The 25,126-nt window shown below is 43.0% G+C and overlaps 3 protein-coding genes and 1 pseudogene across 5 annotated transcripts in view; 2 read left to right on the top strand and 2 right to left on the bottom strand.

Moving 5' to 3' along the window:
* The window catches only part of MRPL48 (mitochondrial ribosomal protein L48), a 525,613-nt gene that overhangs the window by 2,896 nt on the left and 497,591 nt on the right, over positions 1 to 25,126 (bottom strand). For all 3 annotated transcript variants that reach the window (XM_050756456.1, XM_050756455.1, XM_050756454.1), the window contains 2 exons: positions 19,064 to 19,233; positions 2,175 to 2,277 (listed from right to left, as the gene is read on the bottom strand). In XM_050756456.1, the coding sequence (XP_050612413.1) occupies positions 2,175 to 2,277; positions 19,064 to 19,233 (273 nt within the window). The remainder of the gene's footprint in view (positions 1 to 2,174; positions 2,278 to 19,063; positions 19,234 to 25,126) is intronic.
* The window catches only part of PAAF1 (proteasomal ATPase associated factor 1), a 108,139-nt gene that overhangs the window by 68,031 nt on the left and 14,982 nt on the right, over positions 1 to 25,126 (bottom strand). The gene's annotated exons all lie outside the window — the stretch shown is intronic.
* Positions 316 to 17,068, top strand: LOC126935285 (mitochondrial import receptor subunit TOM5 homolog). The gene is made up of 2 exons (XM_050756541.1): positions 316 to 319; positions 16,713 to 17,068. The coding sequence occupies exon 2, from the start codon at positions 16,772 to 16,774 to the stop codon at positions 16,925 to 16,927; it is 156 nt and encodes a 51-aa protein (XP_050612498.1). The 5' UTR covers positions 316 to 319; positions 16,713 to 16,771; the 3' UTR covers positions 16,928 to 17,068.
* Positions 11,217 to 11,860, top strand: LOC126935264 (protein MIX23-like; annotated as a pseudogene).

Genomic DNA, 25,126 nt, shown 5'->3' with positions numbered 1-25,126 from the left:
TGCCTCAGCCTCCTGAGTAGCTGGGATTACAGGCATACACCACCACGCCTGGCATGGCTAATTTTTGTATTTTTAGTAAAGACAGAGTTTCACCATGTTGGCCAGGCTGGTCTCAAACTCCTCACCTCAAGTGATCTGACTGCCTTATTCTCCCAAAGTGCTGGGATTATAGGCGTGAACCACCTGCCTGGGCACACTGACTTTCTGATTCAACTCAGTTTTGCCCATATCCACGCATACCAGGACCTGACTGGTGTCAAACACTGTGCTAAGAACACCAAGGTGAATCAGATGTATGGTAAAAGGGCAGGCAGGGGGGCTGCAAGGACCCACAAGAAAAATTCCTACCCAACTCAACCAAGGAAGGTCAAAAAAAGCTTCCAGAAGCGTTAGTATCTTGGTGAAATCTTGAAGAAAAACGGGAGTAAACTAGGAGAATTCAACAGTCATGTGGAGGATTTCGAAGGCAGAGGAAAAAACATTCAGTAAAATGTGGGGGCATAAGAGTGTTAGGAAATTAAAACTAGCTCCATTGGCCGGGCACAGTGGTTCACATCTGTAATCCCAGCACTTTGGGAGGCCGAGGTGGGCGGATCACCTGAGGTCCATAGTTTGAGACCAGCCTGACCAACACGGAGAAATCCCATCTCTACAAAAACACAAAATTAGTTGGGCATGGTGGCATATGCCTGTAATCCCAGCTACTCAGGAGGCTGAGGCAGGAGACTCACTTGAACACAGGAGGCAGAGGTTGCAGTGAGCCGAGATCTTGCCATTGCACTCCAGCCTGGGCAACAAGGGTGAAACTCCGTCTCCCAAAAAAAACCCAAAAAATACCTAGCTCCATGTGTGGCTAGAGTAAATGGGCTGTGAAGAGGAAAAGCAGGAGAAGAATCATGAAAGCACCTGAGTACCAACCTAAAGCATTCAAACTATTCTATGGGCTTCTGGCATGTCAGATCTGTCACAGGATATATTACAAATAATTTAGTCCTGATAATATTTTAAAAGCCAAATATTATACTTAGTTATTTTTAAAATTAGCATATTTAGACTTAAATTTAACATTCATTTTATTACCTTGCTGTATGTTCCTTGAGTGGATAAAAAAAGGGTGATGCCCATACCATGGAATATTATTTGGCAATAAAAAGGAATGAAGTACCAATACAACAGAGATGAACCTTGAAAACATTCCTCTACGTGAAAGAAGCCTGACACAAAAGGCCATTTAATGTACAATTCCATTTAAATGAAGAGATAAATCCACAGAGATAGAAACTAGATTAGTGGCTGCAAGGGGTTAGGGTGACCAAGAAAGAGGAGTGACTGCTAATGGGTGCATGGTATCTTTTAGCGTGATGAAAATGTTCTAAAATTGATTGTGGGGATGGTTGCATAACTCTTTGAATATACTAAAAACCATTTTTATTGTATACTTCAAATTGGTAAATTGTATGATATGCCCATTATATATCAATTAATGCTCTTATTAAAAGGGGGATGATGGTAAAGCTGGCAAGCTGTGTATTTTTAATACCTCTGGGTGCCCTCATGGTAGTGTGGTTGGCACCCATCATTATCTGCAGGAAGAAAAGAGGACAACTACTAGAGATCAAAGGAAGGCAGCCACTGAGGGGTTTCAAGCAGGAAAATGACATGATCACTCGGTATGGGGGTAAAGTGAAGTGGATGAATCTGAAAGATTTTTAGGACGTAGAAGCTATAGAATTTGGTGAATGAATGGGTATCAGAAGACAAAGAAGGGTGACACATTAGGTTCAAAGGTGGGGAGGGTTACAGAAAAACAGGAAAATCAGTCCCTCTACAACTAATTTTGCATAGATGGAGTGCAGGGAGGACTCCTGTGGATCAAAGTCGAGAAGGCCAGTAGACAACTGGGTATCAAGTTTCAAGCCTCAGCCAACAGATCAGGACTAGAGATGTATACATCTGGGGGTTATCAGTATTAAATGATGGTCACTGAGGCCTAAGGAATGAATGAGACTGCATAGGGGGAAGGTATTATAAAAGGAGAGATGGAGGCATCAATAACTGAACACTGGAGAATACCATTATTCAAGAAAGAAAAGAGCATAACAGAAAGTGAAAAAGTGGACAGAGAAAAGAACCAGGAGAAGCAAATACATTTTTTATTCTCCTGGATTGCCTACCTGAACCACTCGCTCATGGGTGGTAAGCACTGAGTCCAGTAACATTTTGCTCCCTTGGTCCTGCAAATGTAACACTTCCATGGTTTTGGTTGGCATCGCATAACTGTGGGAAGAAAGAGTCAACTATAGTGAGTGTTCACTGAAGCCAGCAGCCACTTCAATCATAGTAGTCCATAAGTATAGCCAGTACTGCATGTGATAGTTTCCAGAATGTAGGGGATGCTTATCTGCAACCAGGAGCAAAGTAACTAGATCCCTCTTATCTCCTTCAAAAGTCTCTAAACTCCCTAAACAAATACACCATGTTTAATGCAGTTCTGCATCTCTAATCATACTTAATACAATACTCTGAATAAAACCTGGTGATTAATAAATAATTTGTTGCTACTGAAGAATAGCCCATTCTAAAAGAATCAAGCGGCCAGGTGTGGCACACACCTGTAATCCCAGCAATTTGGGAGGCCAGGGCAGCTGGATGGCTTGAGCTTGGGAATTCAAGACCAGCCTGGGCAACACAGTGAAACTCTGTCTCTGTAAATACACAAAAATTAACTAGGTGTGGTGGCACACACCTGTAGCCCCAGCTACTCAGGAGGCTGAGGTGGGCAGATTGTTTGAGCATAGGAGGTCAAGGATGCAGTGAGCCAAGATTGCACCACTGTACTCCAGCATGGGCAACAGAGGGAGACCTTGTCTCAAAAAAAAAAAAAAAAAAAGAAAAGAAAAGAAAGAAAGAAAAAGAGAATCAAGCTCATCACTAGGTATGCTTTGGAGGTTAACCTTGGGTATTTAATCTGTTCTGGAGAAATAAGGCATGAAAATTAATTGTTCTAGAACAGGATTTCTCAACCTCAGTGCTACTGACATTTTAGACCAGATAATTCTTTGTTGTAGGGGCTGACCTACATATCCATATACATCCCTCTACCCACTGGACATCTGTAGTATACCCCAAGTGGTGACAGTCAAAACTACCTCCAGACGTTGTTAATTTTCCCCTGAGGGGCAGCTTCTCCCAGGTTAGAGTTTATGCTTACTAAAATCGACTTCAGCAAGCCTACATGTTGCAGTGAAAATAACACGGAACAGGAGTCAAGTGTCCGCGCTGCAACTTATTAGCAATATTTACTCAGGTAAGTCACTTACCCCTCTAGGCCTCAGTTTCTTCAGGTATAAACAAGATAACGATCTAGACCTATATCAACAGAGAATTGTGAGAACTGGTGTGTTAATGAGATAAGACCTGACTAATGGCTACATGGAAATATGGTAGTAGTGTTGTGTTCATCATATCAAAAAGTTCATCAAACTGAAGATAAATGAAAAAAGATTCCTAAATTTTCATGTGTCCCAAAATCATCACTTAATAGCAAGGGGCATGGCCCTCTATAGGTAGACCTCTACAAAAGAAGTTTAGTGTAATAGGCCAGGCGCGGTGGCTCACGCCTGTAATCTCGGCACTTTGGGAGGCTGACGCAGGTGGATCATGAGATCAGGAGTTTAGAAGTAACAGTAAATGGACTAGAGACATGACAGTCAGTCCTGGAGTTAGATATTGGCTCTGCCAATTATTACCTATTTGAATTTGGAAATTCAGGTTTCTGAGTCTCCATTTCTTCCGCTATAAATTGAAAATAATAATACCTAATTCATAGAGTTGTTGCAATGATTAAATGAGATTACATAAGTAATTGCCTGGCATACAGTAAATACAGCCAGTAAATGCAAGGTACTGCAAATTCTTTCAGGTAGTTTTTCTAAATAACATCCCTCCTGCTTTTCAGCATTATCTCTGATCTCCTCTTCTTCTGATTCAAATACAGTAATAACTTTCCAACATAAAAAATGGGGACACAATCATAGACTTCTTATGGATGTTCAAGTGAAATAATTGTGTTTCAGAAAAGTAAAAACACCCTAAAATACTATTTTTCTTTTTTGGCATTCTGCAGATAGGACTGACTGACTAAAGTGAGAATTGTCCATTCCTGCCACTAATAATGGGTTTTATTCTTTAACACTTACTTCAGCAAAATGTCATTGATTTGTTTACTCATTCACTCAACAAATATTTACTAACAGCACCCTGTGGGCAATAAGAAGTCTATGCATGTGATGGCTCACGCCTGTAAGCCCAGCCCTTTGGGAGGTTGAGGCAGGTGCATCACCTGAGGTCAGTAGTTCAAGACCAGTGTCAACATGGTGAAACTCCGTCTTTACTAAAAATACAAAAATTAGCCTGGTGTGGTGGCAGCCGCCTGTAATCCCAGCTATGCAGGAGGCTGAGGCAGAAGAATCACTTGAACCTGGGAGGTGGAGGTTGTAGTGAGCTGAGACCATGTCACTGCACTCCAGCCTGGGCAACATCTCAAAAAAAAAAAAAAAAAAAGTCTATGCAGCCAGGCGTGGTAGCTCCCACCTATAATGTGAGCACTTTGGGAGGCCAAGACAGGAGGATTGCTTGAGCCCAGAAGTTTAAGACTAGCCTGGGCAACCTAGTGAGACGCTGTCTCTATTTAAAGAAAAAAAAAATGTCAGCCGCCCGGCTCACGCCTGTAGTCCCAGCACTTTGGGAGGCCGAGGCAGGTAGATCACCTGAGGTCAGGAGTTTGAGACCAGCCTGGCTAACATGGTGAAAACCTGTTTCTACTAAAAATACAAAAATTAGCTGGGTGTGGTGGCAAGCGTCTGTAGTCCCAGCTACTCAGGAGGCTGAGGCAGAAGAATCACTTGAACGTGGGAGGTAGAAGTTGCAGTGAGCCAAGATCATGCTATCTCACTCCAGCCTGGGCGACAGAGCAAGGCTCAGTCTCAAAAAAAAAAAAAAAAAAAAAAAAAAAGGTCTGTGCTTTCAAGGAGGTCACTGTGAGTGTTTTAAAGAGATAAGTAAGTATACAAACATTGTACTACAGTAAGACAAAGGCAATAATAGCTTTGTGCCAAATACTATAGGGACAAGAAGGGGAGGAAAGGGGGACTCAGGGAAAGCCTCACAGGAGGTAGTGATTTATCAAGATGTAGAACAGGCCTTTATGTATGTAAGAGTACATATGGGTTTTTTTTATTTTTTATTTTTATTTTTAGTATCTACACTATTTTGTACCTTCCAAATTTTCTGCAATAAACATTGCTTTGATGATCAGACAGCAAAATGGAAGGAAATAAATGAAAGAATTTCAGGAGTCAACCTAACATGACAAAATAATGCTATTTAGGGGGAGTATTGCCAAGAAAGGGACACGAGGAAGTCTGCTGGGGTGCTGGGGAGCTTCACTTTATACAAGTTATATCTCAATTTTTAAAAATGTAAGTAGATGTTTTACAAAGAGAAGAGTAGCCTCATAGCGAGGGATGCTGAATGATGCTTTTACTCTCAGCAGAACACAGGGGCTGGTTCAACTTCAGGCTTGGAAGCTGCTCCCAGATGAGTGAGATTTCCATCTCCTCAGGCAGCTGCTAGGCAAAGGATGCAGGCAAATTAAGGGACCCACTTGAGAGGCCTCTTCCTCGCCTCTCCTGGGTGAGTTGTAGTTGCAGCAGTGCAAACCATTTAGAGAACAAAAGTTGGCATCCTGCTGTCTAGCCCAATTCCATCTCAAGGTCACGGCCATCATCCCTACCCACCCTCCCCCGAGGAAAGATGGATTAAGATGAAATGAAAATCAGAAGAAAAGAATTTCATCTCCGAAAGGCTGAGCAGTGAGATTGCCTAACAATACGACAGTCTGAAAACCTCAATCAATGCAGAGAACTGAGTTACTAAAAACAAACAGCTCTTTATGCTCTGAGCTGTTTGGAGCAAAGAGCCAGCAAAGAGGCAAAAAGCAGCACATTCATCCTGCTGTTCTAGGAATTATGTCCGCATGCCTGTTAGAATTCAATCCAAATCAACAAGTCTTTATTCAGTGCCTACTGCGTCAGGTACTAGGCAAGATCTTAGGCTTAGACCACTAATGAAGACAGAAACAATCCTTGCCTTACAGAGCTTAGAGTCTAATAGAAAAGACCAATAATAGTCAAGTAATTATAGAGCAAGAAGTGCACATTATGAAAGGGCAGTTAAATACCTTTTACTTCTTCTAATGTATAACATAAAGACCTAACTTAATGAGGTTCCCTGAAGAAGTAATATTCGAGACATAAGAAAACAAACAAAAAATAAAAAATAAATAAATAAAGAGGCTAGGCGGGGTGGCTCACGCCTGTAATCCCAGCACTTTGGGAGGCCGAGGTGGGTGGATCACGAGGTCAGGAGTTCAAGACCAGCCTGGCCAAGATGGTGAAACCCCATCTCTACTAAAAATACAAAAATTAGCTGGGCGTGGTGGCAGGCGCCTGTAATCTCAGCTACTTGGGAGGCTGAGGCAGGAGAATTGCTTGAATCCGGGCAGTAGAGGTTGCAGTGAGCCAAGATCGCACCACTGCACTCTAGCCTGGGCGATAGAGCAAGACTCCATCTCAAAATAAAAAAAGATGGCATCTAAGAAAAAGGTAGAGGCTAGTTAGATGAAGAGAGGAAGAGTATATGCAAAGGTCCTGAGGTGGAAAGGGACAAAAACAAAGCCAGTGTAACTGGAAGTAGAGGGAGGTGGGGAGGGAAGTATGAAAGAGGCAAGGCAGGCCCTGGAGCACCTAGGAAGCTACATGAGAAACTTTTATTGTGATCCTACGGGAGTAGGATCATCCCCTACTCCTACTCCTAAGGGAGTAGGATCATCCCCATTCTCCTAAGGGAGAAGCCATCAAAGGATTTCAAGCAGAAGAGTGACATAATCATATTTCCATCTAGAAAGATCACCCTAAATGCTGTGTGGAGAACCGGTTAGAAGAATAGAGAATCAGGAAAAAAAGTAGGTTTAACTCCAGAACTTGCCACTTACTAGGTGTAGGACTATGGGCAAGCTTCTATAATAATAGTAATAGCAATAGTAATAATAATAGCAGCCAACAGTTGCTGGACATAGTTCTAGATACATTATACATAATAGCTCCCTTAATTTTCACTGTAGCCTTTTAAGGTAGGTGCTTTTAGCAATCCCATTTTACAGATGAGGAAACCAAGACACAAAGAAGTTAAGCAAAGTGCCCAATGTCATACAGTAAGAATGCAGTGGAGCAAGAGTAAAGCTCAGGCAGTCTGGCTCCGGCGTTGATACTTTGATCTACTATGTACAAGGTGTTTGAGTTAAATAATACACGAAAAATGTACTTAGCTTGTTCAGAGTGCCTCACTGATAGCAGGTGCTCAACAAATGTAACTGCCTTCCTGTTTTCACTCAAATGCAGCCAGGGCATTTTACAGCTGCGTTTTTTAAAGAAACTTTTTTTTTTTTTTGGACTACATAGTTTTTAAATTTATAATCCGGGAGTATACAATCATGCAGCACTGACCACTTAGCCAGATGTAAAATAAACTAGCTTCTTACCACAACTACCCTATAAACATTGCAACTACGCTGGGCACGGTGGCTCATACCTGTAATCCTAGCACTTTGGGAGGCCAAGGTGGGCGGATCACTTGAGGTCAGGAGTTTGAGACCAGCCTGGCCAACATAGTGAAACTCCGTTTCTACTAAAAATACAAAACTTAGCCAGGCGTAGTCCCAGCTACTCAGGAAGCTGAGGCTTGAGAATCGCTTGAACCCAAGAGTCAGAGGCTGCAATGAGCCGAGATCGTGCCACGGCACTCCAGCCTGGGCGACAGAGCAAGACTCTGACTCAAACAAACAAACAAAACATTGAAACTATTTCCTCTAAAATGACCCTAATCTTATGTGAACACACCAACTGTGGGGGAACCAGAAACCTAGCTACGTGGTAAAAGTAAAAGCCAAAGGGAAAACAGCACTTCCGCAGTTAGTTGATGAAAAGCAGGAAATTCAGTGCCCTTCACTGTAAAAGCAGCATCTCTAAAAACAGTCCTGGCCAGGCGCGGTGGCTCAAGCCTGTAATCCCAGCACTTTGGGAGGCCGAGGCGGGTGGATCACGAGGTCAGGAGATCGAGACTATCCTGGCTAACATGGTGAAACCCCGTCTCTACTAAAAATACAAAAAAAAAACTAGCCAGGCGTGGTGGCGGGCGCCTGTAGTCTCAGCTACTTAGGAGGCTGAGGCGGGAGAATGGCGTGAACCCGGGAGGCGGAGCTTGCAGTGAGCCGAGATCACGCCACTGCACTCCAGCCTGGGAGACACAGCGAGACTCCGTCTCAAAAAAAAAAAAAAAAAAAAAAAAAAAAAAAAAAAACAGTCCTAAAAATTTCAAACACTATTCCAAGGAACTGACCCCACTGTAGGTATGATAGTAACATTCTGTGAATGACATTTAATGTTCTTTGCCACCAACTTTTAAGAAGCTATCTCAAATTCCTGTCAGATGAAAAAAATTCTGAATTATTGCAACAATAAAATCAGTAACAGAATGTTTACAATGTGCCAGTGTCTGTGCTAAGTGCTGTCAAGTACCATCTTGTTTCATTTTCAGAGCTCAAAGAAACAGAAAAAATTATCATCCTCATTATATAGAAGAGGAAACTGAGGCTCAGAATTTCCCAAGGTCATATTGCTAATAACTGATAGAACCAGAATATGAATGCCAACAGTTTGATTCCAGAGCTTGTACTCTTTTTTAATGTTTAATTTTTGTGGGTCCATAGCAGGTATATATATTTATAGGGTATATGGGATATTTTGATACAGGACTACAATGCATAATAATCACATCAGGGTAAATGGGATATCCATCATCTCAAGCATTTATCTTTTGTGTTACAAACAATCCAACTCTACTCTTTTAGTTATCTGTAAATGTACAATTAAATTATCGACTATAGTCACCCTGTTGTGCCATCAAATATTAGATCTTTTTCAATCTTTCTATTTTTTGGTACCCATTAACCATCCCCACTTCTCCTCGAGCCCCCACTGCCCTTCGCAGCCTCTGGTAACCATCATACTACTCTCTATCTCTGTGGGTTCAATTGTTTTTAATTTTAGCACCCACAAAAAAATGAGAACATGAATGTTTGTCTTTTTGTGCCTGGCTTATTTCGCTTAACATAATAACCTCCAGTTCCATCTATGTTGTTGCAAATGACAGGATCTCATTCATTTTTATGGGTGAATAGTATTGTGTATATGTACATTTTCTTTATCCATTCACCTGTTGACAGACACTTCAGTTGCTTCCAAATCTTGGCTATTGTGAATGGTGCTGCAAGAAACACAGGAGTGCAGATACCTTTTCGATATACTGATTTCCTTTCTTTGGGGTTTATACCTAGCAGTGAGATTGCTAGATCATATGGTAGCTCTATTTTTAGTTTTTTGAGGAACTTCCAAACTGTTCTCCATAGTGGTTGTACTAATTTTCAATCCCATCAACAGTGTATAAAGGTTCCTTTTTCTCCACATCCTTGTCAACACTTGTTATTGCCTGTCTTTTGGATAAAAGCCATTTTAACTGGGGTGAGATGATATCTCACTGTAGTTTTGATTTGCATTTCTCTGACCATCAGTGATGTTGAGCACTTTTTCATATGCCTGTTTGCCATTTGTACATCTTCTTTTAAGAAATGTCTATTCAGATCTTTTGCCCATTTTTAAATTAGATTATTAGATATTTTTTGCTATAGAGTTGTTTGAGCTCCTTATATATTCTGGTTATTAATCCCTTGTCAGCTAGATAGCTTGCAAGTATTTTCTCCCATTCTGTGAGTAGAGCTTGTACTCTTAACCACATATTACTTCAAGTACGGTCCATAGACAAGCTGCCAGTGAACAGCCTAATTGTCATTGGTCCACGAGAAATGTGCAACCAGTCACTAAACAAACCATTTGATTCAGCCATGTTTTTTTCTTAATATCAAGACTTTCCTAATAAAGGAAACAAATTATTAATGTATATTTTGGCATAAGCTCCTGACATCTTCTCAGAATGGTACTTTGAGAAGCACTACTGTAAATTACTATGCTACTCAGCCTCTTTGAGCTGTAATTGCAGTTTATCTTTCACATTATGTTACAATTATGTTTCTTGGTGTGTATGTACATGCATGTATGTGTGCATTCACTCTGTGTGTGTGTGTTCCCTGAAACTAGGAGGTTCACCTTAGTATCTCACAGAATGTCTAGTGCAGTGCTCACCACATAGCAAGAAGAGGCTCAATCAATAGTTTTTTAATTAATTCATTAAAAGGACTTTTATTAATTTAGGAAATGTATACCACACAATTGGATTGTATAGTGATATTCAAGAACCTGTCATTCTTTCAATCATGACTGAATGTCTCCCATATGGCAGGCCTTGCAGTGGGTGCTAAAGAAATAAAGAACACAGTCCCGGCCGGGCGCGGTGGCTCAAGCCTGTAATCCCAGCACTTTGGGAGGCCGAGGCGGGTGGATCACGAGGTCAGGAGATCGAGACTATCCTAACATGGTGAAACCCCGTCTCTACTAAAAATACAAAAAAAAAAAACTAGCCGGGCGTGGTGGCGGGCGCCTGTAGTCCCAGCTACTTGGGAGGCTGAGGCGGGAGAATGGCGTGAACCCGGGAGGCGGAGCTTGCAGTGAGCCGAGATCACGCCACTGCACTCCAGCCTGGGAGACACAGCGAGACTCCGTCTCAAAAAAAAAAAAAAAAAAAGAACACAGTCCCCATCCAGAAGGAACGCACTGTCAGAGGGAAGAGAAACTGCCACAGGAATAGATCATTCGAGACCAGAGCACTAAGTGACATGAGGTATGTGTCAAGTGCTGAAAGAGGAACCAACTCTCTGGGGCATCAGAAAGAGATAAAGCACATTTTTAGGTTTAAAAGAATTGAAGTACTGTCACTATGAGAGCTAAAGTCACAGCTTATTATCAAACCTTCTAAAGAACATTTTTTAGCACAGTTGTACTCTAATGTATAAAGGTTTAAAAGTTCAAATTTGGCTGAAGGACTTAAAATAAGACCCTATATAACTGAAAATACTTGTCAGGCAGAACTGGGTTTAAATCCAGGCAAGTTACTGGTTCTGTGCTTTTGGCCTTTCTAAGCCTTGATTTCCACATATGTTAGATAGGAATATATTAATATCTAATGAGTAAGAAAGTATAATTTTTGTTTGTCAAATATGGCAGCACCCAGTGGCGGTGTGGACTGGGAGGAGGTTGCCCAGTTCCACGAATTACTCGAAGTGATGAGGACAGCTGATGACAGAATAGTACATAAACTAAACACTAAGGTTCCAACAGCTTCCTTTATAGGGAAAACTATGCCAGCCAAACCTGTAAACAAATTTAGGGGTCTTTGATGGCAGCTCTTGCCAGTAGGAACAGAGTCATAAAAAATTGTACAGCCCAGACCTCAGAAGTAGTAAAAAAACCTCCGAGAAGAGAGAGAAAATAATTTGGACTATTTAACGTTATTAAAGCAACCTGGAAAAGAGCAGACAAAGTTGAAATGGATGCAGTCAGAACCAAATGTTGAAGAAGTGGTAAAAGACAAAGGCTAGAAGGTATTTAATAAACGGTGCCAAATTCACTTCAAGCCTCCAAAGAATGAATAAAGAAAGAGAGATACTTTTTTTTTAAAGGACTGGGTCATGTCATAAGAGGTAAGTATGATAGATATCAAGAGGGCAGGCTTCCTAGGATGATCTGTGAACCAACAGTCCAAGACCTTTTGTTGATTTCAGCCCCACTTAGCCAAGACCTTAAGTACAAATAATTCTGGCAGTTATGGAGTAACCAACTGCTATTTTATAATGATTCTGTAAAAAAAAAAAAAAAAAAGTTTGTTATTAAAATAATTTTCTGACTCAGTGTAAAAAAAAAAAAAGCAAGTATAATCTTTGCCATACCCACATACTATGTCATATACTACCTTGCCACAGTGACAGACTACCTAAGCTACATTTTTGTTGTTGTTGTTTTTAAGACAGGCTCTCTACTTTGTCGCCCAGGCTGGAGTGCAGTGGCACGATCTCAGCTCACTGCAACCTCTGCCTCCTGGGCTTAAGCAATATTCCTGCCTGAGCCTCCCAAGTGGCAGGAACTACAGGCGTACACCACCAAGCCAGGCTAATTTTTGTATTTTTTTTGTAGAGACAGGATTTCACCATGTTGCCCAGGCTGGTCTCAAACTCCTGAGTTCAAGTGGTCCGTGCTCCTCAGCCTCCCAAAGTACTGGGATTACAGGTGTGAGCCACTGTGCCCAAGTCTTGATTTCTTATAAAATCAAACATACACTTCACTTACCATTTGACCCAACAATCATACTCCTAGAGAAATGAAGATGTGTGTTCTCACAAAACCTCGTACATATTCATAGTGGTTTTATTATTTATAATTGCCAAAAACTGGAAGCAACACAAATGTCCTTCAATCAGGAAAGGAATAAACTGTGGTACATCCTTTCAATGAAACACTATTCGCAACAACAACAAAAAAAAACTACTTGCAGGCAACAACGTGATTGAATCTCAAATACAGTATGCTAAGCAAAAGAAGAATCAAAAAGAAAAATACTACATGATTTTATTTGTACGGAATTCTGAAGAAGGCAAAACTATAAGGACAGAACATGGATAAGAAGTTGCCACTGGGCGCAGTGGCTCACACCCGTAATCCCAGCACTTTCGGAGGCCAAGGCAGGCAGATCACCTGAGATCAGGAGCCTGAGACCAGCCTGGCCAACATGGCAAAACCCCATCTCTGCTAAAGATAGTCGGGTGTGGTGGGGAACGTCTGTAATCTCAGCTACTTGGGAGGCTGAAGCAGGACAATCGCTTGAACCCAGGAGACAGAGGTTGCAGTGAGCCAAGATTGTGCCACTGCACTCCAGCTCAGTCCCAGCTATTTGAGGGAGGCTGAGGCAAGAGAATCACTTGAACCCAGGAGGTGGAGGTAGCAGTGAGCCGGGATCACGCCACTTCATTCCAGCCTGGGTGACAGAGCAAGACTCTGTCTTCAAAATTAAAAAAAAAAAAAAAAAAAAAAAAATTACGAAGGGAAGGAATTTCTACCCATGGGATTTAATGTTACTTAAGGAAAACCAGAGAGCATCCTATACTGTGTGAAATACTGAGATATGTAAAGAGCCCAGAATGGAGAAGGTAGGTAGGCAGTAAATGTTACTTCCCTCTCCTACAGTTTTCCAACAAATCCAAAAAATACATAAAAGCAGAGCAGATAAATAATATCTAAATGGAGAGATAAACTATGTTAATGAATCAGAAGACTCAATATAAACAATTAAGATTCAATTATTCCCAAATTGATCTACAGATTCAACACAATCCTAAAAAAAAAATCCCATCAGACTCTTTTTTTTTGAGATGGAGTCTCGCTCTGTTGCCCAGGCTGGAGTGCAGTGGCCTCTGCTCACTGCAAGCTCCGCCTCCCGGGTTCACGCCATTCTCCTGTCTCAGCCTCCCAAGTAGCTGTGACTACAGGGGCCTGCCACCATGCCCAGCTAATTTTTTGTATTTTTTTTAGTAGAGACGGGGTTTCACCACGTTAGCCAGGATGGTCTCGATCTCCTGACTTTGTGATCCGCCCACCTCGGCCTCCCAAAGTGCTGGGATTACAGGCGTGAGCCACCGTGCCCAGACTCTTTTCTGTAGAATCAACAAGCTAATTCTAAAAATTTTTATGGAAAACCAAAGGACCTAGAATAGCCAAAGTAGTTTTGAAAAAGAAGAACAAAGAGTCAGTAATCAAACTACACTAATCAAGACAGTGTGTATAGGTGTAAGCATATATGTAACAGAATAGAGCATAGAAACAGACCCATATATACATGGTCAACTGGCTGTCAACAAAGATGCTCAGATAATTCAGTGGAGAAAGAAAATCTTTTCAACAAATGGTGCTGGAAACAATTGAATATTCATAAGCCAAAAAAAAAAAAACAAAAAACCTTTGACCCACTATATACAAAAATAATTCAAAATGGATCACAGACCTAAATACAATACTTAAAACTATAGAACTTCTAGGAGAAAACATAGGAAAATGTTTTTTTGCGACTGGGTCAGGCAAAGATTTCTTAGATATAAAAGCAAAAGCAGAAACCATAAGAGAAAAAGATTGTTAAACTGAACTTCATTAAGTTTAACTTCTACTCTTCAAAAGACATACTGTTAAGAGGACAAGATAAGTCATAGACAGGAAGAAAATATTTGCAAAACACATATCTGCAAAGGAACTGGTGGCCAGGTGCAGTGACTCACACCTGTAATCACAGCACTTCGGGAGGCCAAGGCGGGTGGATCATTTGTGGTCAGGAGTTCGAGACCAGCCTGGCCAACATGGTGAAACCCCATCTCTATTAAAAATACAAAAATGGGCCAGGTGCGGTGGCTCACGCCTGTAATCCCAGCACTTTGGGAGGCCGAGGCGGGCGGATCACGAGGTCAGGAGATCGAGACCATCCTGGCTAACACGGTGAAACCCCGTCTCTACTAAAAATACAAAAAATTAGCCAGGCGTGGTGGTGCGTGCCTGTAGTCCCAACTACTCGGAGGCTGAGGCAGGAGAATGGCATGAACCCAGGAGGCGGAGCTTGCAGTGAGCCGAGATGGTGCCACTGCACTCCAGCCTGGGCGACAAAGTGAGACTCCGTCTCAAAAAAAAAAAAAAAAAAAAAAAAAAAAAAAACAAAAAAATACAAAAATGAGGCTGGGCCCGGTGGCTCACGCCTGTAATCCCAGCACTTTGGGAGGCCAAATTGGGCAGAGCACAAGGTCAGGACATAGAGATCATCCTGGCTGACATGGTGAAACCCCGTCTCTACTAAAAATACAAAAACAAAATTAGCCAGGCGTGGTGGCGGACGCCTATAGTCCCAGCTACTTAGGAGGCTGAGGAAGGAGAATGGCATGAACCCGAGAGGCGGAGTTTGCAGTGAGCTGAGATTGTGCCACTGCACTCCAGCCTGGGTGACAAAGCAAGACTCTGTCTCAAAATAAGTAAATAAATAAATAAATAAAAATTAATGGAGCATGGTGGCAGACATTTGTAGTCCTAGCTACTAGGGAGGCTGAGATGGGAGAATCGCTTGAACCTGGGAGGCAGAGGTTGCAGTGAGCCGAGATTGTGCCACTGCACTGCAGCCTGGGCAACAAAGTGACACTCTGTCTCAAAAAAAAAAAAGGGGGCCGGGCGCGGTGGCTCAAGCCTGTAATCCCAGCACTTTGGGAGGCCGAGGCGGGTAGATCACGAGGTCAGGAGATCAAGACTATCCTGGCTAACATGGTGAAACCCCGTCTCTACTAAAAATACAAAAAACTAGCCGGGCGTGGTGGCGGGCGCCTGTAGTCCCAGCTACTTGGGAGGCTGAGGCGGGAGAATGGCGTGAACCCGGGAGGTGGAGCTTGCAGTGAGCCGAGATCACGCCACTGCACTCCAGCCTGGGAGACACAGCGAGACTCCGTCTCAAAAAAAAAAAAAAAAAAAAAAAGGAACTGCTATCTAAAAATAGATGAACAATTTTCAAAACCCAGTAAGAAAACAAGCCATTTTTTTAAATGGACAAAAGATTTGAACAGACATATCATCAGGGAAGATACACAGATGACAAATAAGCACATGAAAAGATGCTCAACATCATTATTTATTAGTGAAGAGCAAATTAACACCACTATGAGATACCACCATAAACCTATCAATAGCTTTTTAAAAATTGATGATACCAACTGCTGACCAGGATGAAGAGTTGCCGGAACTCTCATACATTGCTGGTGGGAATACAAAATGGTGCAGCCATTGTGGAAAACAATTTGGCAATTTCTTATAAAGTTAAACATAAACTTACTATACAATCCAGAAATTGGAGGCAAGGTTGGAGGTTGGAGGGAGGCAGAGGTTGCAGTTAGCCGAGATTGTGCCACTGCACTCCAGCCTGAGCAACAGAGTGAGACAAAAAAAAAAAGAAAAGAAAGGAAGCCTGGGCAACAAAGTGAGGCCCCATCTCTACAAAAAAATTTTAAAATTAGCCAGGTACTCAGAAGACTAGATCATACCAGGAAAATAAAAAAATCAGCTTGGCAACTTGGTGTCTGCCTGTAGTCCCAACTATTTGGGAGAGAGAGAGGAGGAACGCTTGAGCCTAGGAGGTTGAGGCTGCAGTAAGCAACGATTGCACCACTGCATACCAGCCTGGGTGGGAGAGAGAGACCACGTCACTAAAAGAATAAAAGAAAAAGAAAGGAGGTGGGGCGCAATGGTTCATGACTGTCATCCCAGCACTTTGGGAGGCTGAGGCAGGCGATCACTTGAGGTCAGGAGTTCAAGACCAGCCTGGCCAACGTGGTTGGTGAAACCCCATCTCTACTAAAAATACAAAAATTAGCCAGGTGTGGTGGTGCGCACCTGTAATCCCAGCTACTCGAGAGGCTGAGGCAGGAGAATCACTTGCGGCAGGAGGTAGAGACCAGCCTGGCCAACATGGTGAAACCCATGAGGCAGAGGTTACAGGGAGCTAAGATTGCACCACTGCAATCCAGCCTGGGTGACAGAGCGAGACTCTGTCTCAAAAAACAAAAAAAGAGGCGCGAGGCGGCCACTGGGAAGAGGAGAGCGCGGCATCTGGAAACTGCAAAGTCAGAGCCGCGATGTTCCGGATTGAGGGCCTCGCGCCGAAGCTGGACCCGGAGGAGATGAAACGGAAGATGCGCGAGGATGTGATCTCCTCCATACAGAACTTTCTCATCTACGTGGCCCTGCTGCAAGTCACTCCATTTATCTTAAAGAAATTGGACAGCATATGAAGACTGGACATCTCATATGAATGCGCGATATGAAGAGCCTGGTTACAGTTTCGACTCCTCTCTGCAAGTGAATAGGCCCAGAAAGGTGTAAGAGACTCTTTGAATGGACATAAAATTCTGCTTGTTAAGAACAAAAAAACAGGCCGGGCGCGGTGGCTCAAGCCTGTAATCCCAGCACTTTGGGAGGCCAAGACGGGCGGATCACGAGGTCAGGAGATCGAGACTATCCTGGCTAACACGGTGAAACCCCGTCTCTACTAAAAAATACAAAAAACTAGCCGGGCGAGGTGGCGGGCGCCTGTAGTCCCAGCTACTCGGGAGGCTGAGGCAGGAGAATGGTCTAAACCCGGGAGGCGGAGCTTGCAGTGAGCTGAGATCCAGCCACTGCACCCCAGCCTGGGCGACAGAGCAAGACTCTGTCTCAAAAAAAAAAAAAAAAAAAAAAAAAAAAAAAGAACAAAAAAACAAAACAAAACAAAACAAAAAAAAAACAAAAAAAGAAAAAGAAAGGAAATTTTGACATATGCTACCACATGGATGACCTTTTTTTTTTTTTTTAGATGGAGTCTTGCTCTTTTGCCCAGGCTGGAGTGCAGTGGCGCGATCTCAGCTCACTGCAACCTCCGCCTCCTGGGTTCAAGCAATTCTCCTGCCTCAGCCTCCTGAGTAGCTGGGATTACAGGTGCCCGCCACCACGCCAAGCTAATTTTTGTATTTTTAGTAGAGATGGGGTTTCACCATGTTGGTCAGGCTGGTCTCGAACCCCTGACCTCGTGATCCACCCACCTCGGCCTCCCAAAGTGCTGGGATTACAGGCGTGAGCCACCGCGCCCGGCCCATGGATGACCTTTGAGGATATTAAGTTAAGTGAAAGAAGCCAGTCACAAAAAGACAAATATTATATGATTCCACTTACATGAGGGAGAGTAGTAAAAGTCAGGGACAGAAAGTAGAAGGGTAGTTGCCAGGAGCTCAGGGGAGGGGAATGGGAAGTTATTGTTTAATGGGTACAGAGTTTCAACGTTTGTTTTTTTTAATTTTTTTTTTTTTTTTTTGAGACGGAGTCTTGCTCTTGCATGCTGGAGTGCAATAGCACGATCTCAGCTCACTGCAACCTCCGCTTCCCAGGTTCAAGCGATTCTCCTGCCTCAGCCTCTCAAGTAGCTGGGACTACAGGCGCGCGCCACTGCTCCCAGTTAATTTTTGTATTTTTAGTAGAGATGGGGTTTCGCCATGTTAGCCAAACTAGTCTCGAACTCCTGACCTCTGGTGATCTGCCCGCCTTAGCCTTCCAAAGTGCCGGGATTACAGGCATGAGCCACCACGTCCAGGCTGTTTTTTTAAATTTTGAGACAGGGTCTCACTCTGTCACCCAGGCTGGAGTGCAGTGGCAAGAACACTGCTCACTGCAGTCTCCACCTCCTGGACTCAAGCTATCCTCCTGCCTCACCCTCCCAAGTAGGTGGGACTACAGGCACACGCTATCATGCCCAGCTAATTTTGTTATTTGTAGAGACGAGGTCTTGCTATGTTGCCCAGGCAGGTCTCAAACTCCTAGGCTCAAGTGATCCTCCCACCTTAGCCTCCCAAAGTGCTGGGATTACAGGTGTAGGCCACTGCGCCCAGCTAGAGTTTCATTTTTATAAGATGAAAAACATTATGGAGATGGATGGTGGTGATGCTTGTATAACATTATGAATGCATTTGATATCACTAAACTGTACAGTTAAAAATAGTTAAACTGGTAACTTATGTGTATTTTACAATAAAAAAACTTGCAAAAACATGAATGAATATCAGACACATTATGCTAGGTGAAAGAGGCCAGCCACAAACACGACATACGTGTGATTTCACTTATATGATATTCTGGAGAAGTTAAAACAATAGGGGCAGAAAATTGGTCAGTGGTTGCCAGGGACTTGAGTGGGGAAGAGGGAGAAGACTGACTACACCAGGGCACCAAGGAACTTTTCAGGTTAATAGAACTAGTTTATATTTTTATTGTAGCAAATTATATACCTAAAAAGAGTTAATTTTACTACATGTAAACTGTATCTCAAAAGCCTAGTTTAACAAAAAAGCAGGGCATTCTACCCACACCAAGAACATCCCATACAAAAGCATCCTTCATACCTTTCCTCGACTTTAATGGAGAGAGAGTTGCAGAGGTTGTGAACATACTGGGCATAACTCTCTGCCAGGGTCATGTCATATGCAGTCAGATGAATGTTTAAAACCCCATATTCATAATCTGTCCCCAAATTAATGACTCTCACTTCCACTTTTCCCTTCTTCTTCTTGGGCTGAAGAGAAAACAAAAAGAGAAAGAAAATAATCAAAGTATTATACAAGAAATTCTAGTAATACTATCTTGATATTTTAAAAAGTCAATCTTTCTAATAAATTTGTTCACATTTTGCTCTTGGGTTACCCTACCTACAAACTGAAGTTCTCCTGGGAAGGAATGAGCAGCTTCCCTTGTCAGTCTGGGTTGTGACATCAGCCAATGCAAGGAGAGAGAATACTGCTGTCATTACTTGAATACATGAATTACTTGAACATGAGTACATGTAACTGTCTTGTGCTATTACCTTCTTTTGAGATTCGCCTCCCATTTCTGGCCTTCTATTACTCAATTTGTAAATTGATAGGGTTATGTCAGATTAAAATATTTTTCTTTTTTTTGGAGACAGTCTCACCCTGTCACCGAGGCTGGAGTGGCAGTGGCACGATCTTGGCTCACTGCAACCTCCTCCTCCCCGCTTCAAGTAATTATCATGCCTCAGCCTCCTAAGTAGCTGGGACTACAGGTGCCCACCACCACGCCCAGCTAATTTTTGTATTTTTCATAGAGATGGGGTTTCACCATGCTGCCCAGGGCAGTCTCGAACTCCTGAGCTCAGGCAATCCACCCGCCTCGACCTCCCAAAGTGCTGGGATTACAGGTGTGAGCACCAAGCCTGGCCTAGATTAAAATATTCCTAACCCATATATGAATTAAGGGGTCTATGAGCCCCCCAGTTTTTTTTTGTTTGTTTTTTGTTTATTTTGAGATGGAGTTTCGCTCTTGTCGCTCAGGCTGGAGTGCAATGGTGCAGTCTCAGCTCACTGCAATCTCTACCTGCCGGGTTCAAGTGACTCTCCTGCCTCAGCCTCCCAGCCATAGGCAGGAGGGACTGCACCCAGCCATAAGTCCCTCTCTTTATGGGCATTTAGGTTAGATTATTTTCGGTTGAGGTGCTTTCTTCTTTCTGATGTATGTTGTATTAAATATTTTTTCCCAGGCTTCATTTTAACTTTTTTTTTTTTTTTTCTTGAGATGGACTCTTACCCTGTCGCCCAGGCTGGAGTGCAATGGCGCCATCTCGGTTCACTGCAACTCTACCTCCCGGGTTCAAGCGATTCTCCTGCCTCAGTCTCCTGAGTAGCTGGGATTACAGGTGCCCGCTGCCATACCCAGCTAATTTTTGTAATTTTAGTAGAGACGAGGTTTTACCAATATTGGCCAGACTGGTCTCAAACTCCTGACCTCAGGTGATTCACCCACCTTGGCCTCCCCAAGTGCTGGGATTACAGGCGTGAGCCACTGCTACTGGCCAAGCCCCCAAATTTTTTTTTTTTTTTTTTTTTTTTTTTTTTTTTTTGAGACGGAGTCTCGCTCTGTCGCCCAGGCTGGAGTGCAGTGGCCGGATCTCAGCTCACTGCAAGCTCCGCCTCCCGGGTTCACACCATTCTCCTGCCTCAGCCTCCCGAGTAGCTGGGACTACAGGCGCCCGCCACCTCGCCCGGCTAGTTTTTTGTATTTTTTAGTAGAGACGGGGTTTCACCGTGTTAGCCAGGATAGTCTCGATCTCCTGACCTCGTGATCCACCCGTCTCGGCCTCCCAAAGTGCTGGGATTACAGGCTTGAGCCACCGCGCCCGGCCGCCAAGCCCCAAAATTTATATGCAAAATTTTACATGTATATGTTTCTGAGGAGAGAATCCTGAGTTTTATCAGAATCATGAAAAAAATTAACAGAAAGGAATCTCAGCATTAGTTCTCTTCTATTCCTCCTAGCTCGAAATTCTACAATTGTCTACACAGCATTCCTTTTAAGAACTGAGAGGTAGAAAAATTATTTGATTTCTTCCCCTTTTTTGTCATACAAAATATTGCTTCACTACATATCAACTTGTGTAGGCTGCTGTAAAAAGCTAAAATGAAGGCTGGGTGTGGTGGCTCATGCCTGTAATCCCAGCATTTTGGGAGGCTGAGGTGGATGGATCATGAGGTCAGGAGTTCAAGACCAGCCTGGCCAACATGGTGAAACCCCATCTCTACTAAAGATAAAAAAAATTAGCCGGGCATGGTGGCATGCATCTGTAATCCCAGCTACTCAGGAGACTGAGGCAGGAGAATCGCTTAAACCCGGGAGGTAGAGGTTGCAGTGAACCGAGATGGCGCCATTGCACTCCAGCCTGGGTGACAGGGTAAGACTCCATCTCAAGAAAAAAAAAAAAAAAAGTTAAAATGAAGCCTGGGAAAAAATATTTAATACAACATACATCAGAAAGAAGAAAGCACCTCAACCAAAAATAATCTAACCTAAATGCCCATAAAGAGAGGGACTTATGGCTGGGTGCAGTGGCTGACACCTGTAATCCCAGAACTTTGAGGCCAAGATAGGAGGATCACTTGAGCCAAGGGGTTCAAGAGCAGCCCTGACAATAAGCTATATCCTGACTCTATAAGAAAAATTTTCTTAATTAGCTGGGCATTGTGGCAAGTGCCTGTAATCCCAGCTACTCAGGAGGCTGAGGTGAGATGATGGCTTAAGTCTGAGGGGTTGAGGCTGTAGTGAGCTGTGGTCACGCAACTGCACCCTAGCCTGGGCAACAGAGTGAGATCCTGTTTCAAAAAAGAAAAGAAGGGAGACTTATTAAGTAAATTATGCAGCTGTAAAAAGAAATAAGGGGCCGGGCACGGTGGCACACGCCTGTAATCCCAGCACTTTGGGAGGCAGAGACAGGTGGATCATGAGGTCAGGAGTTCGAGACCAGCCTAGCCAATATGGTGAAAGCCCATCTCTACTAAAAATACAAAAATTAGCTGGGTGTGGTGGTGTGTGCCTGTAGTCCCAACTGCTCGGGAGGCTGAGGCAGGAGAATCGCTCAAACCTGGGAGGCAGAGGTTGCAATGAGCTGAGATCCCACCACTGCACTCGAACCTGGGCAACTAAACGAGACTCCATCTCTAAATAAATATATAAATAAATAAATAACCACTCCTTTATGTACAGATACTGGAAAGGTCTTTAAGATAAATAAATGATAAAAGTAAACTGTAGAATAATGTGTTCAAAATGTTGCCACACATATAAAATGGGGGAGCTGGAAGAGAATAGATATGTGTGTGTGCATGTGTGTAATTACATACATACTTATTTGCTTGCATATTTTTAAAAAAACCTCTGGAAGCATGTACAAAAATAGTATTGGCTAGGCACAGTGGCTCATGCCTGTAATTCCTGCACTTTGGGAGGCCGAGGCACGCAGATTGCTTGAGCCTAGGAGTTCAGAACCAGTCTGGGCAACATGGCAAAACCCCAGCACTGCAAAAAACACAAAAATTAGCCAGGCGTGGTGGTGTACACCTGTAGTCCCAGCACCTTGGGAGGCTGAGACAGGAAGACCGCTTGAGGCTGGGAGGCAGAGGTTGCAGTGAGTGGTGATTAAGCCACTGCACTCCAGCCTGGGCGATAGAGCGAGACCATGTCTCAAAAACAAAAATAAATACAAAAACCCCCAAAAACTAGTATCATTGGCTGCTTGTGAAGAAACTAGGTGGCTGGGGCCTGGGGGTAGGAATGAGAATTTTAAACTATTTCTTCTGTTTTCAAAATTTTTTAATAGTGTAAATGTTTTACCAATCTAAAATTAGAATCTTAAAATCTATTATGCTTGAATTTTAGTAAATTTTTATTGCAATATATTAATATGCAAAAATATATAAGTTACATAGCTCAATGAATTTTTACAAAGTGAAAGTACCTCTGTAATCAGTACCCTAGACAAGAAACAGATCATTACCAGTACCCTAAAATGTCTCCTTTCCCCCAAATTAGTAACCACTATCCTGACTTATGAAACCATAGAGTTATTTTGCATGTTTTTGAAATTCACAAAAATGGAATGATAGATACATTCTCTTTTGTGTCTGTCTTCTTTCATTCATTAGGTTCATAAGATTCACCAGGCATTAGGTGGAATTGCAATTCTTTCCTTCTCATGTGCTACTTTTTTTTTTTTTTTTTTTTTTTTTTTTGAGACGGAGTCTCGCTCTGTCGCCCAGGCTGGAGTGCAGTGGCCGGATCTCAGCTCACTGCAAGCTCCGCCCCCCGGGTTTACGCCATTCTCCTGCCTCAGCCTCCCGAGTAGCTGGGACTACAGGCGCCCGCCGCCTCGCCCGGCTAGTTTTTTGTATTTTTTAGTAGAGACGGGGTTTCACCGTGTTCGCCAGGATGGTCTCGATCTCCTGACCTCGTGATCCGCCCGTCTCGGCCTCCCAAAGTGCTAGGATTACAGGCTTGAGCCACCGCGCCCGGCCTCTCATGTGCTACTAATCCACTGTATGAATACGCCACAATTTAATTATCCTTTCTACTGTTGGTGGAAATTTGGGTTATTTCCAGTATGGGGCCATTATGAATAGTAGTGCAACCAATGTTCTAGTGTGTATCTTTTAGTAAACATATGTACGCATTTCTGTTGGGGGTATACCTGGGAGCTGAACTACTGAGTTATACAGTTTGTATAGGTTCAACTTTAATAGATATTCTCAAAGAGTTTTGTAGAGTAGTTTCCAATTTAGACTTCCACCAGCAGTATATGAGAGTTCTAATGGCTCTACATCCTTCCTAACACTTAGAAAACAGTATAGTCAGGTTTTCTTGTGGGTTTGTTTTAGCCATTTTGGTGGATATGTAGTGGTAATGCAGTGAGGTTTTAACTAACATTTTCTTTGTATCTGTTGAGCCTGAGCACCTTCCCATATGATTACTGGCTATTTGGATATTGTCTTTTGTAATCTGCCTATTCAAGTATTTTGCTCATTTTAAAAATTGGGTTGTCTGCCTTTCTCTTATTGATTTGTAGAGGTTCTTTACATATTCTAAACATGATCCTTTGTACGTGCTGCAAATATCTTCTCCCTCTCTGTACCTTCCCTTTTTACTTTATTTTTATTTTATTTTATTTTATTTTTTGTAAGACAGGGTTGGCCGGGTGCAGTGGCTCATGCCTGCAATCCCAACACTTTGGGAGGCAGAAGTGGGCGGATCACTTGAGGTCAGGAGTTCAAGACCAGCCTGGCCAACATGGTGAAATCCCATCTCTACTAAAAATACAACAATTGGCCAGGCGTGGTAGTGGTTGCCTGTAGTCCCAGCTACTCCAGAGGCTGAAGCAGGAGAATCGCTTCAACCCAGGAGGCAGAGGTTGCAGTGAGCCGAGATCGCGCCCCTGCACTCCAGCCTGGGTGACAGAGCGAGACTCCATCTTAAAAAAAAAAAATAGGGTCTTACTCTGTTGCCCAGGCTGGAGTTCAGTGGCACAATCACAGCTTACTGCAGCCTCGACCTCCTACGCTCAAGTGATCCTCACACCTCAACCTTCCGAGTAGCTAGGATTACAGGAATGTGCCATTATGCCCAGCTAATTTTTGCATTTTTTTTTTATAGAAACAAGGTTTTTCCACATTGCCCAGACTGGTCTTAAATTCCTGGGTTCAAGTGATCCGCCAGCCTCGGCCTCCCAAAGTATTAGGATTATAGGCATAAGCCACAGCTTCCAGCCCCCTTTTAACTTTATAATGGTATATTTTGATGAGAAGTTCTTTTTTTATTTTTATTTATTATTTATTTTCTCTTTTTGGTTTAACTTGTTACTGACGAAGCTCAGATTTTTTTTTTTTAAGGACAGGGTCTCACTATATTGCCCAGGTTGGAGTGCAGTGACACAATGGTAGCTCACTGCAGCCTGGAACTCCTGGTCTCAAGTGATCCTCCCGCCTCAGCCTCCCAAGTAGCTGGGACTACAGTGCACATTATCATGCCTGACTAATTCTTAAAATTTTTTGTAGAGATGGGGTTTCACTCTGTTGCCCAGGCAGGTCTCAAACTCCTGACCTCAAGTGATCCTTCCACCTCAGCCTCCC

Source organism: Macaca thibetana, chromosome 14, assembly GCF_024542745.1.
Source record: "Macaca thibetana thibetana isolate TM-01 chromosome 14, ASM2454274v1, whole genome shotgun sequence".
Classification (NCBI taxonomy): Eukaryota; Metazoa; Chordata; class Mammalia; order Primates; family Cercopithecidae; genus Macaca; species Macaca thibetana.
Note: the sequence above shows the minus strand (reverse complement) of the source record. Positions and strands in the feature narration are given on the sequence as shown.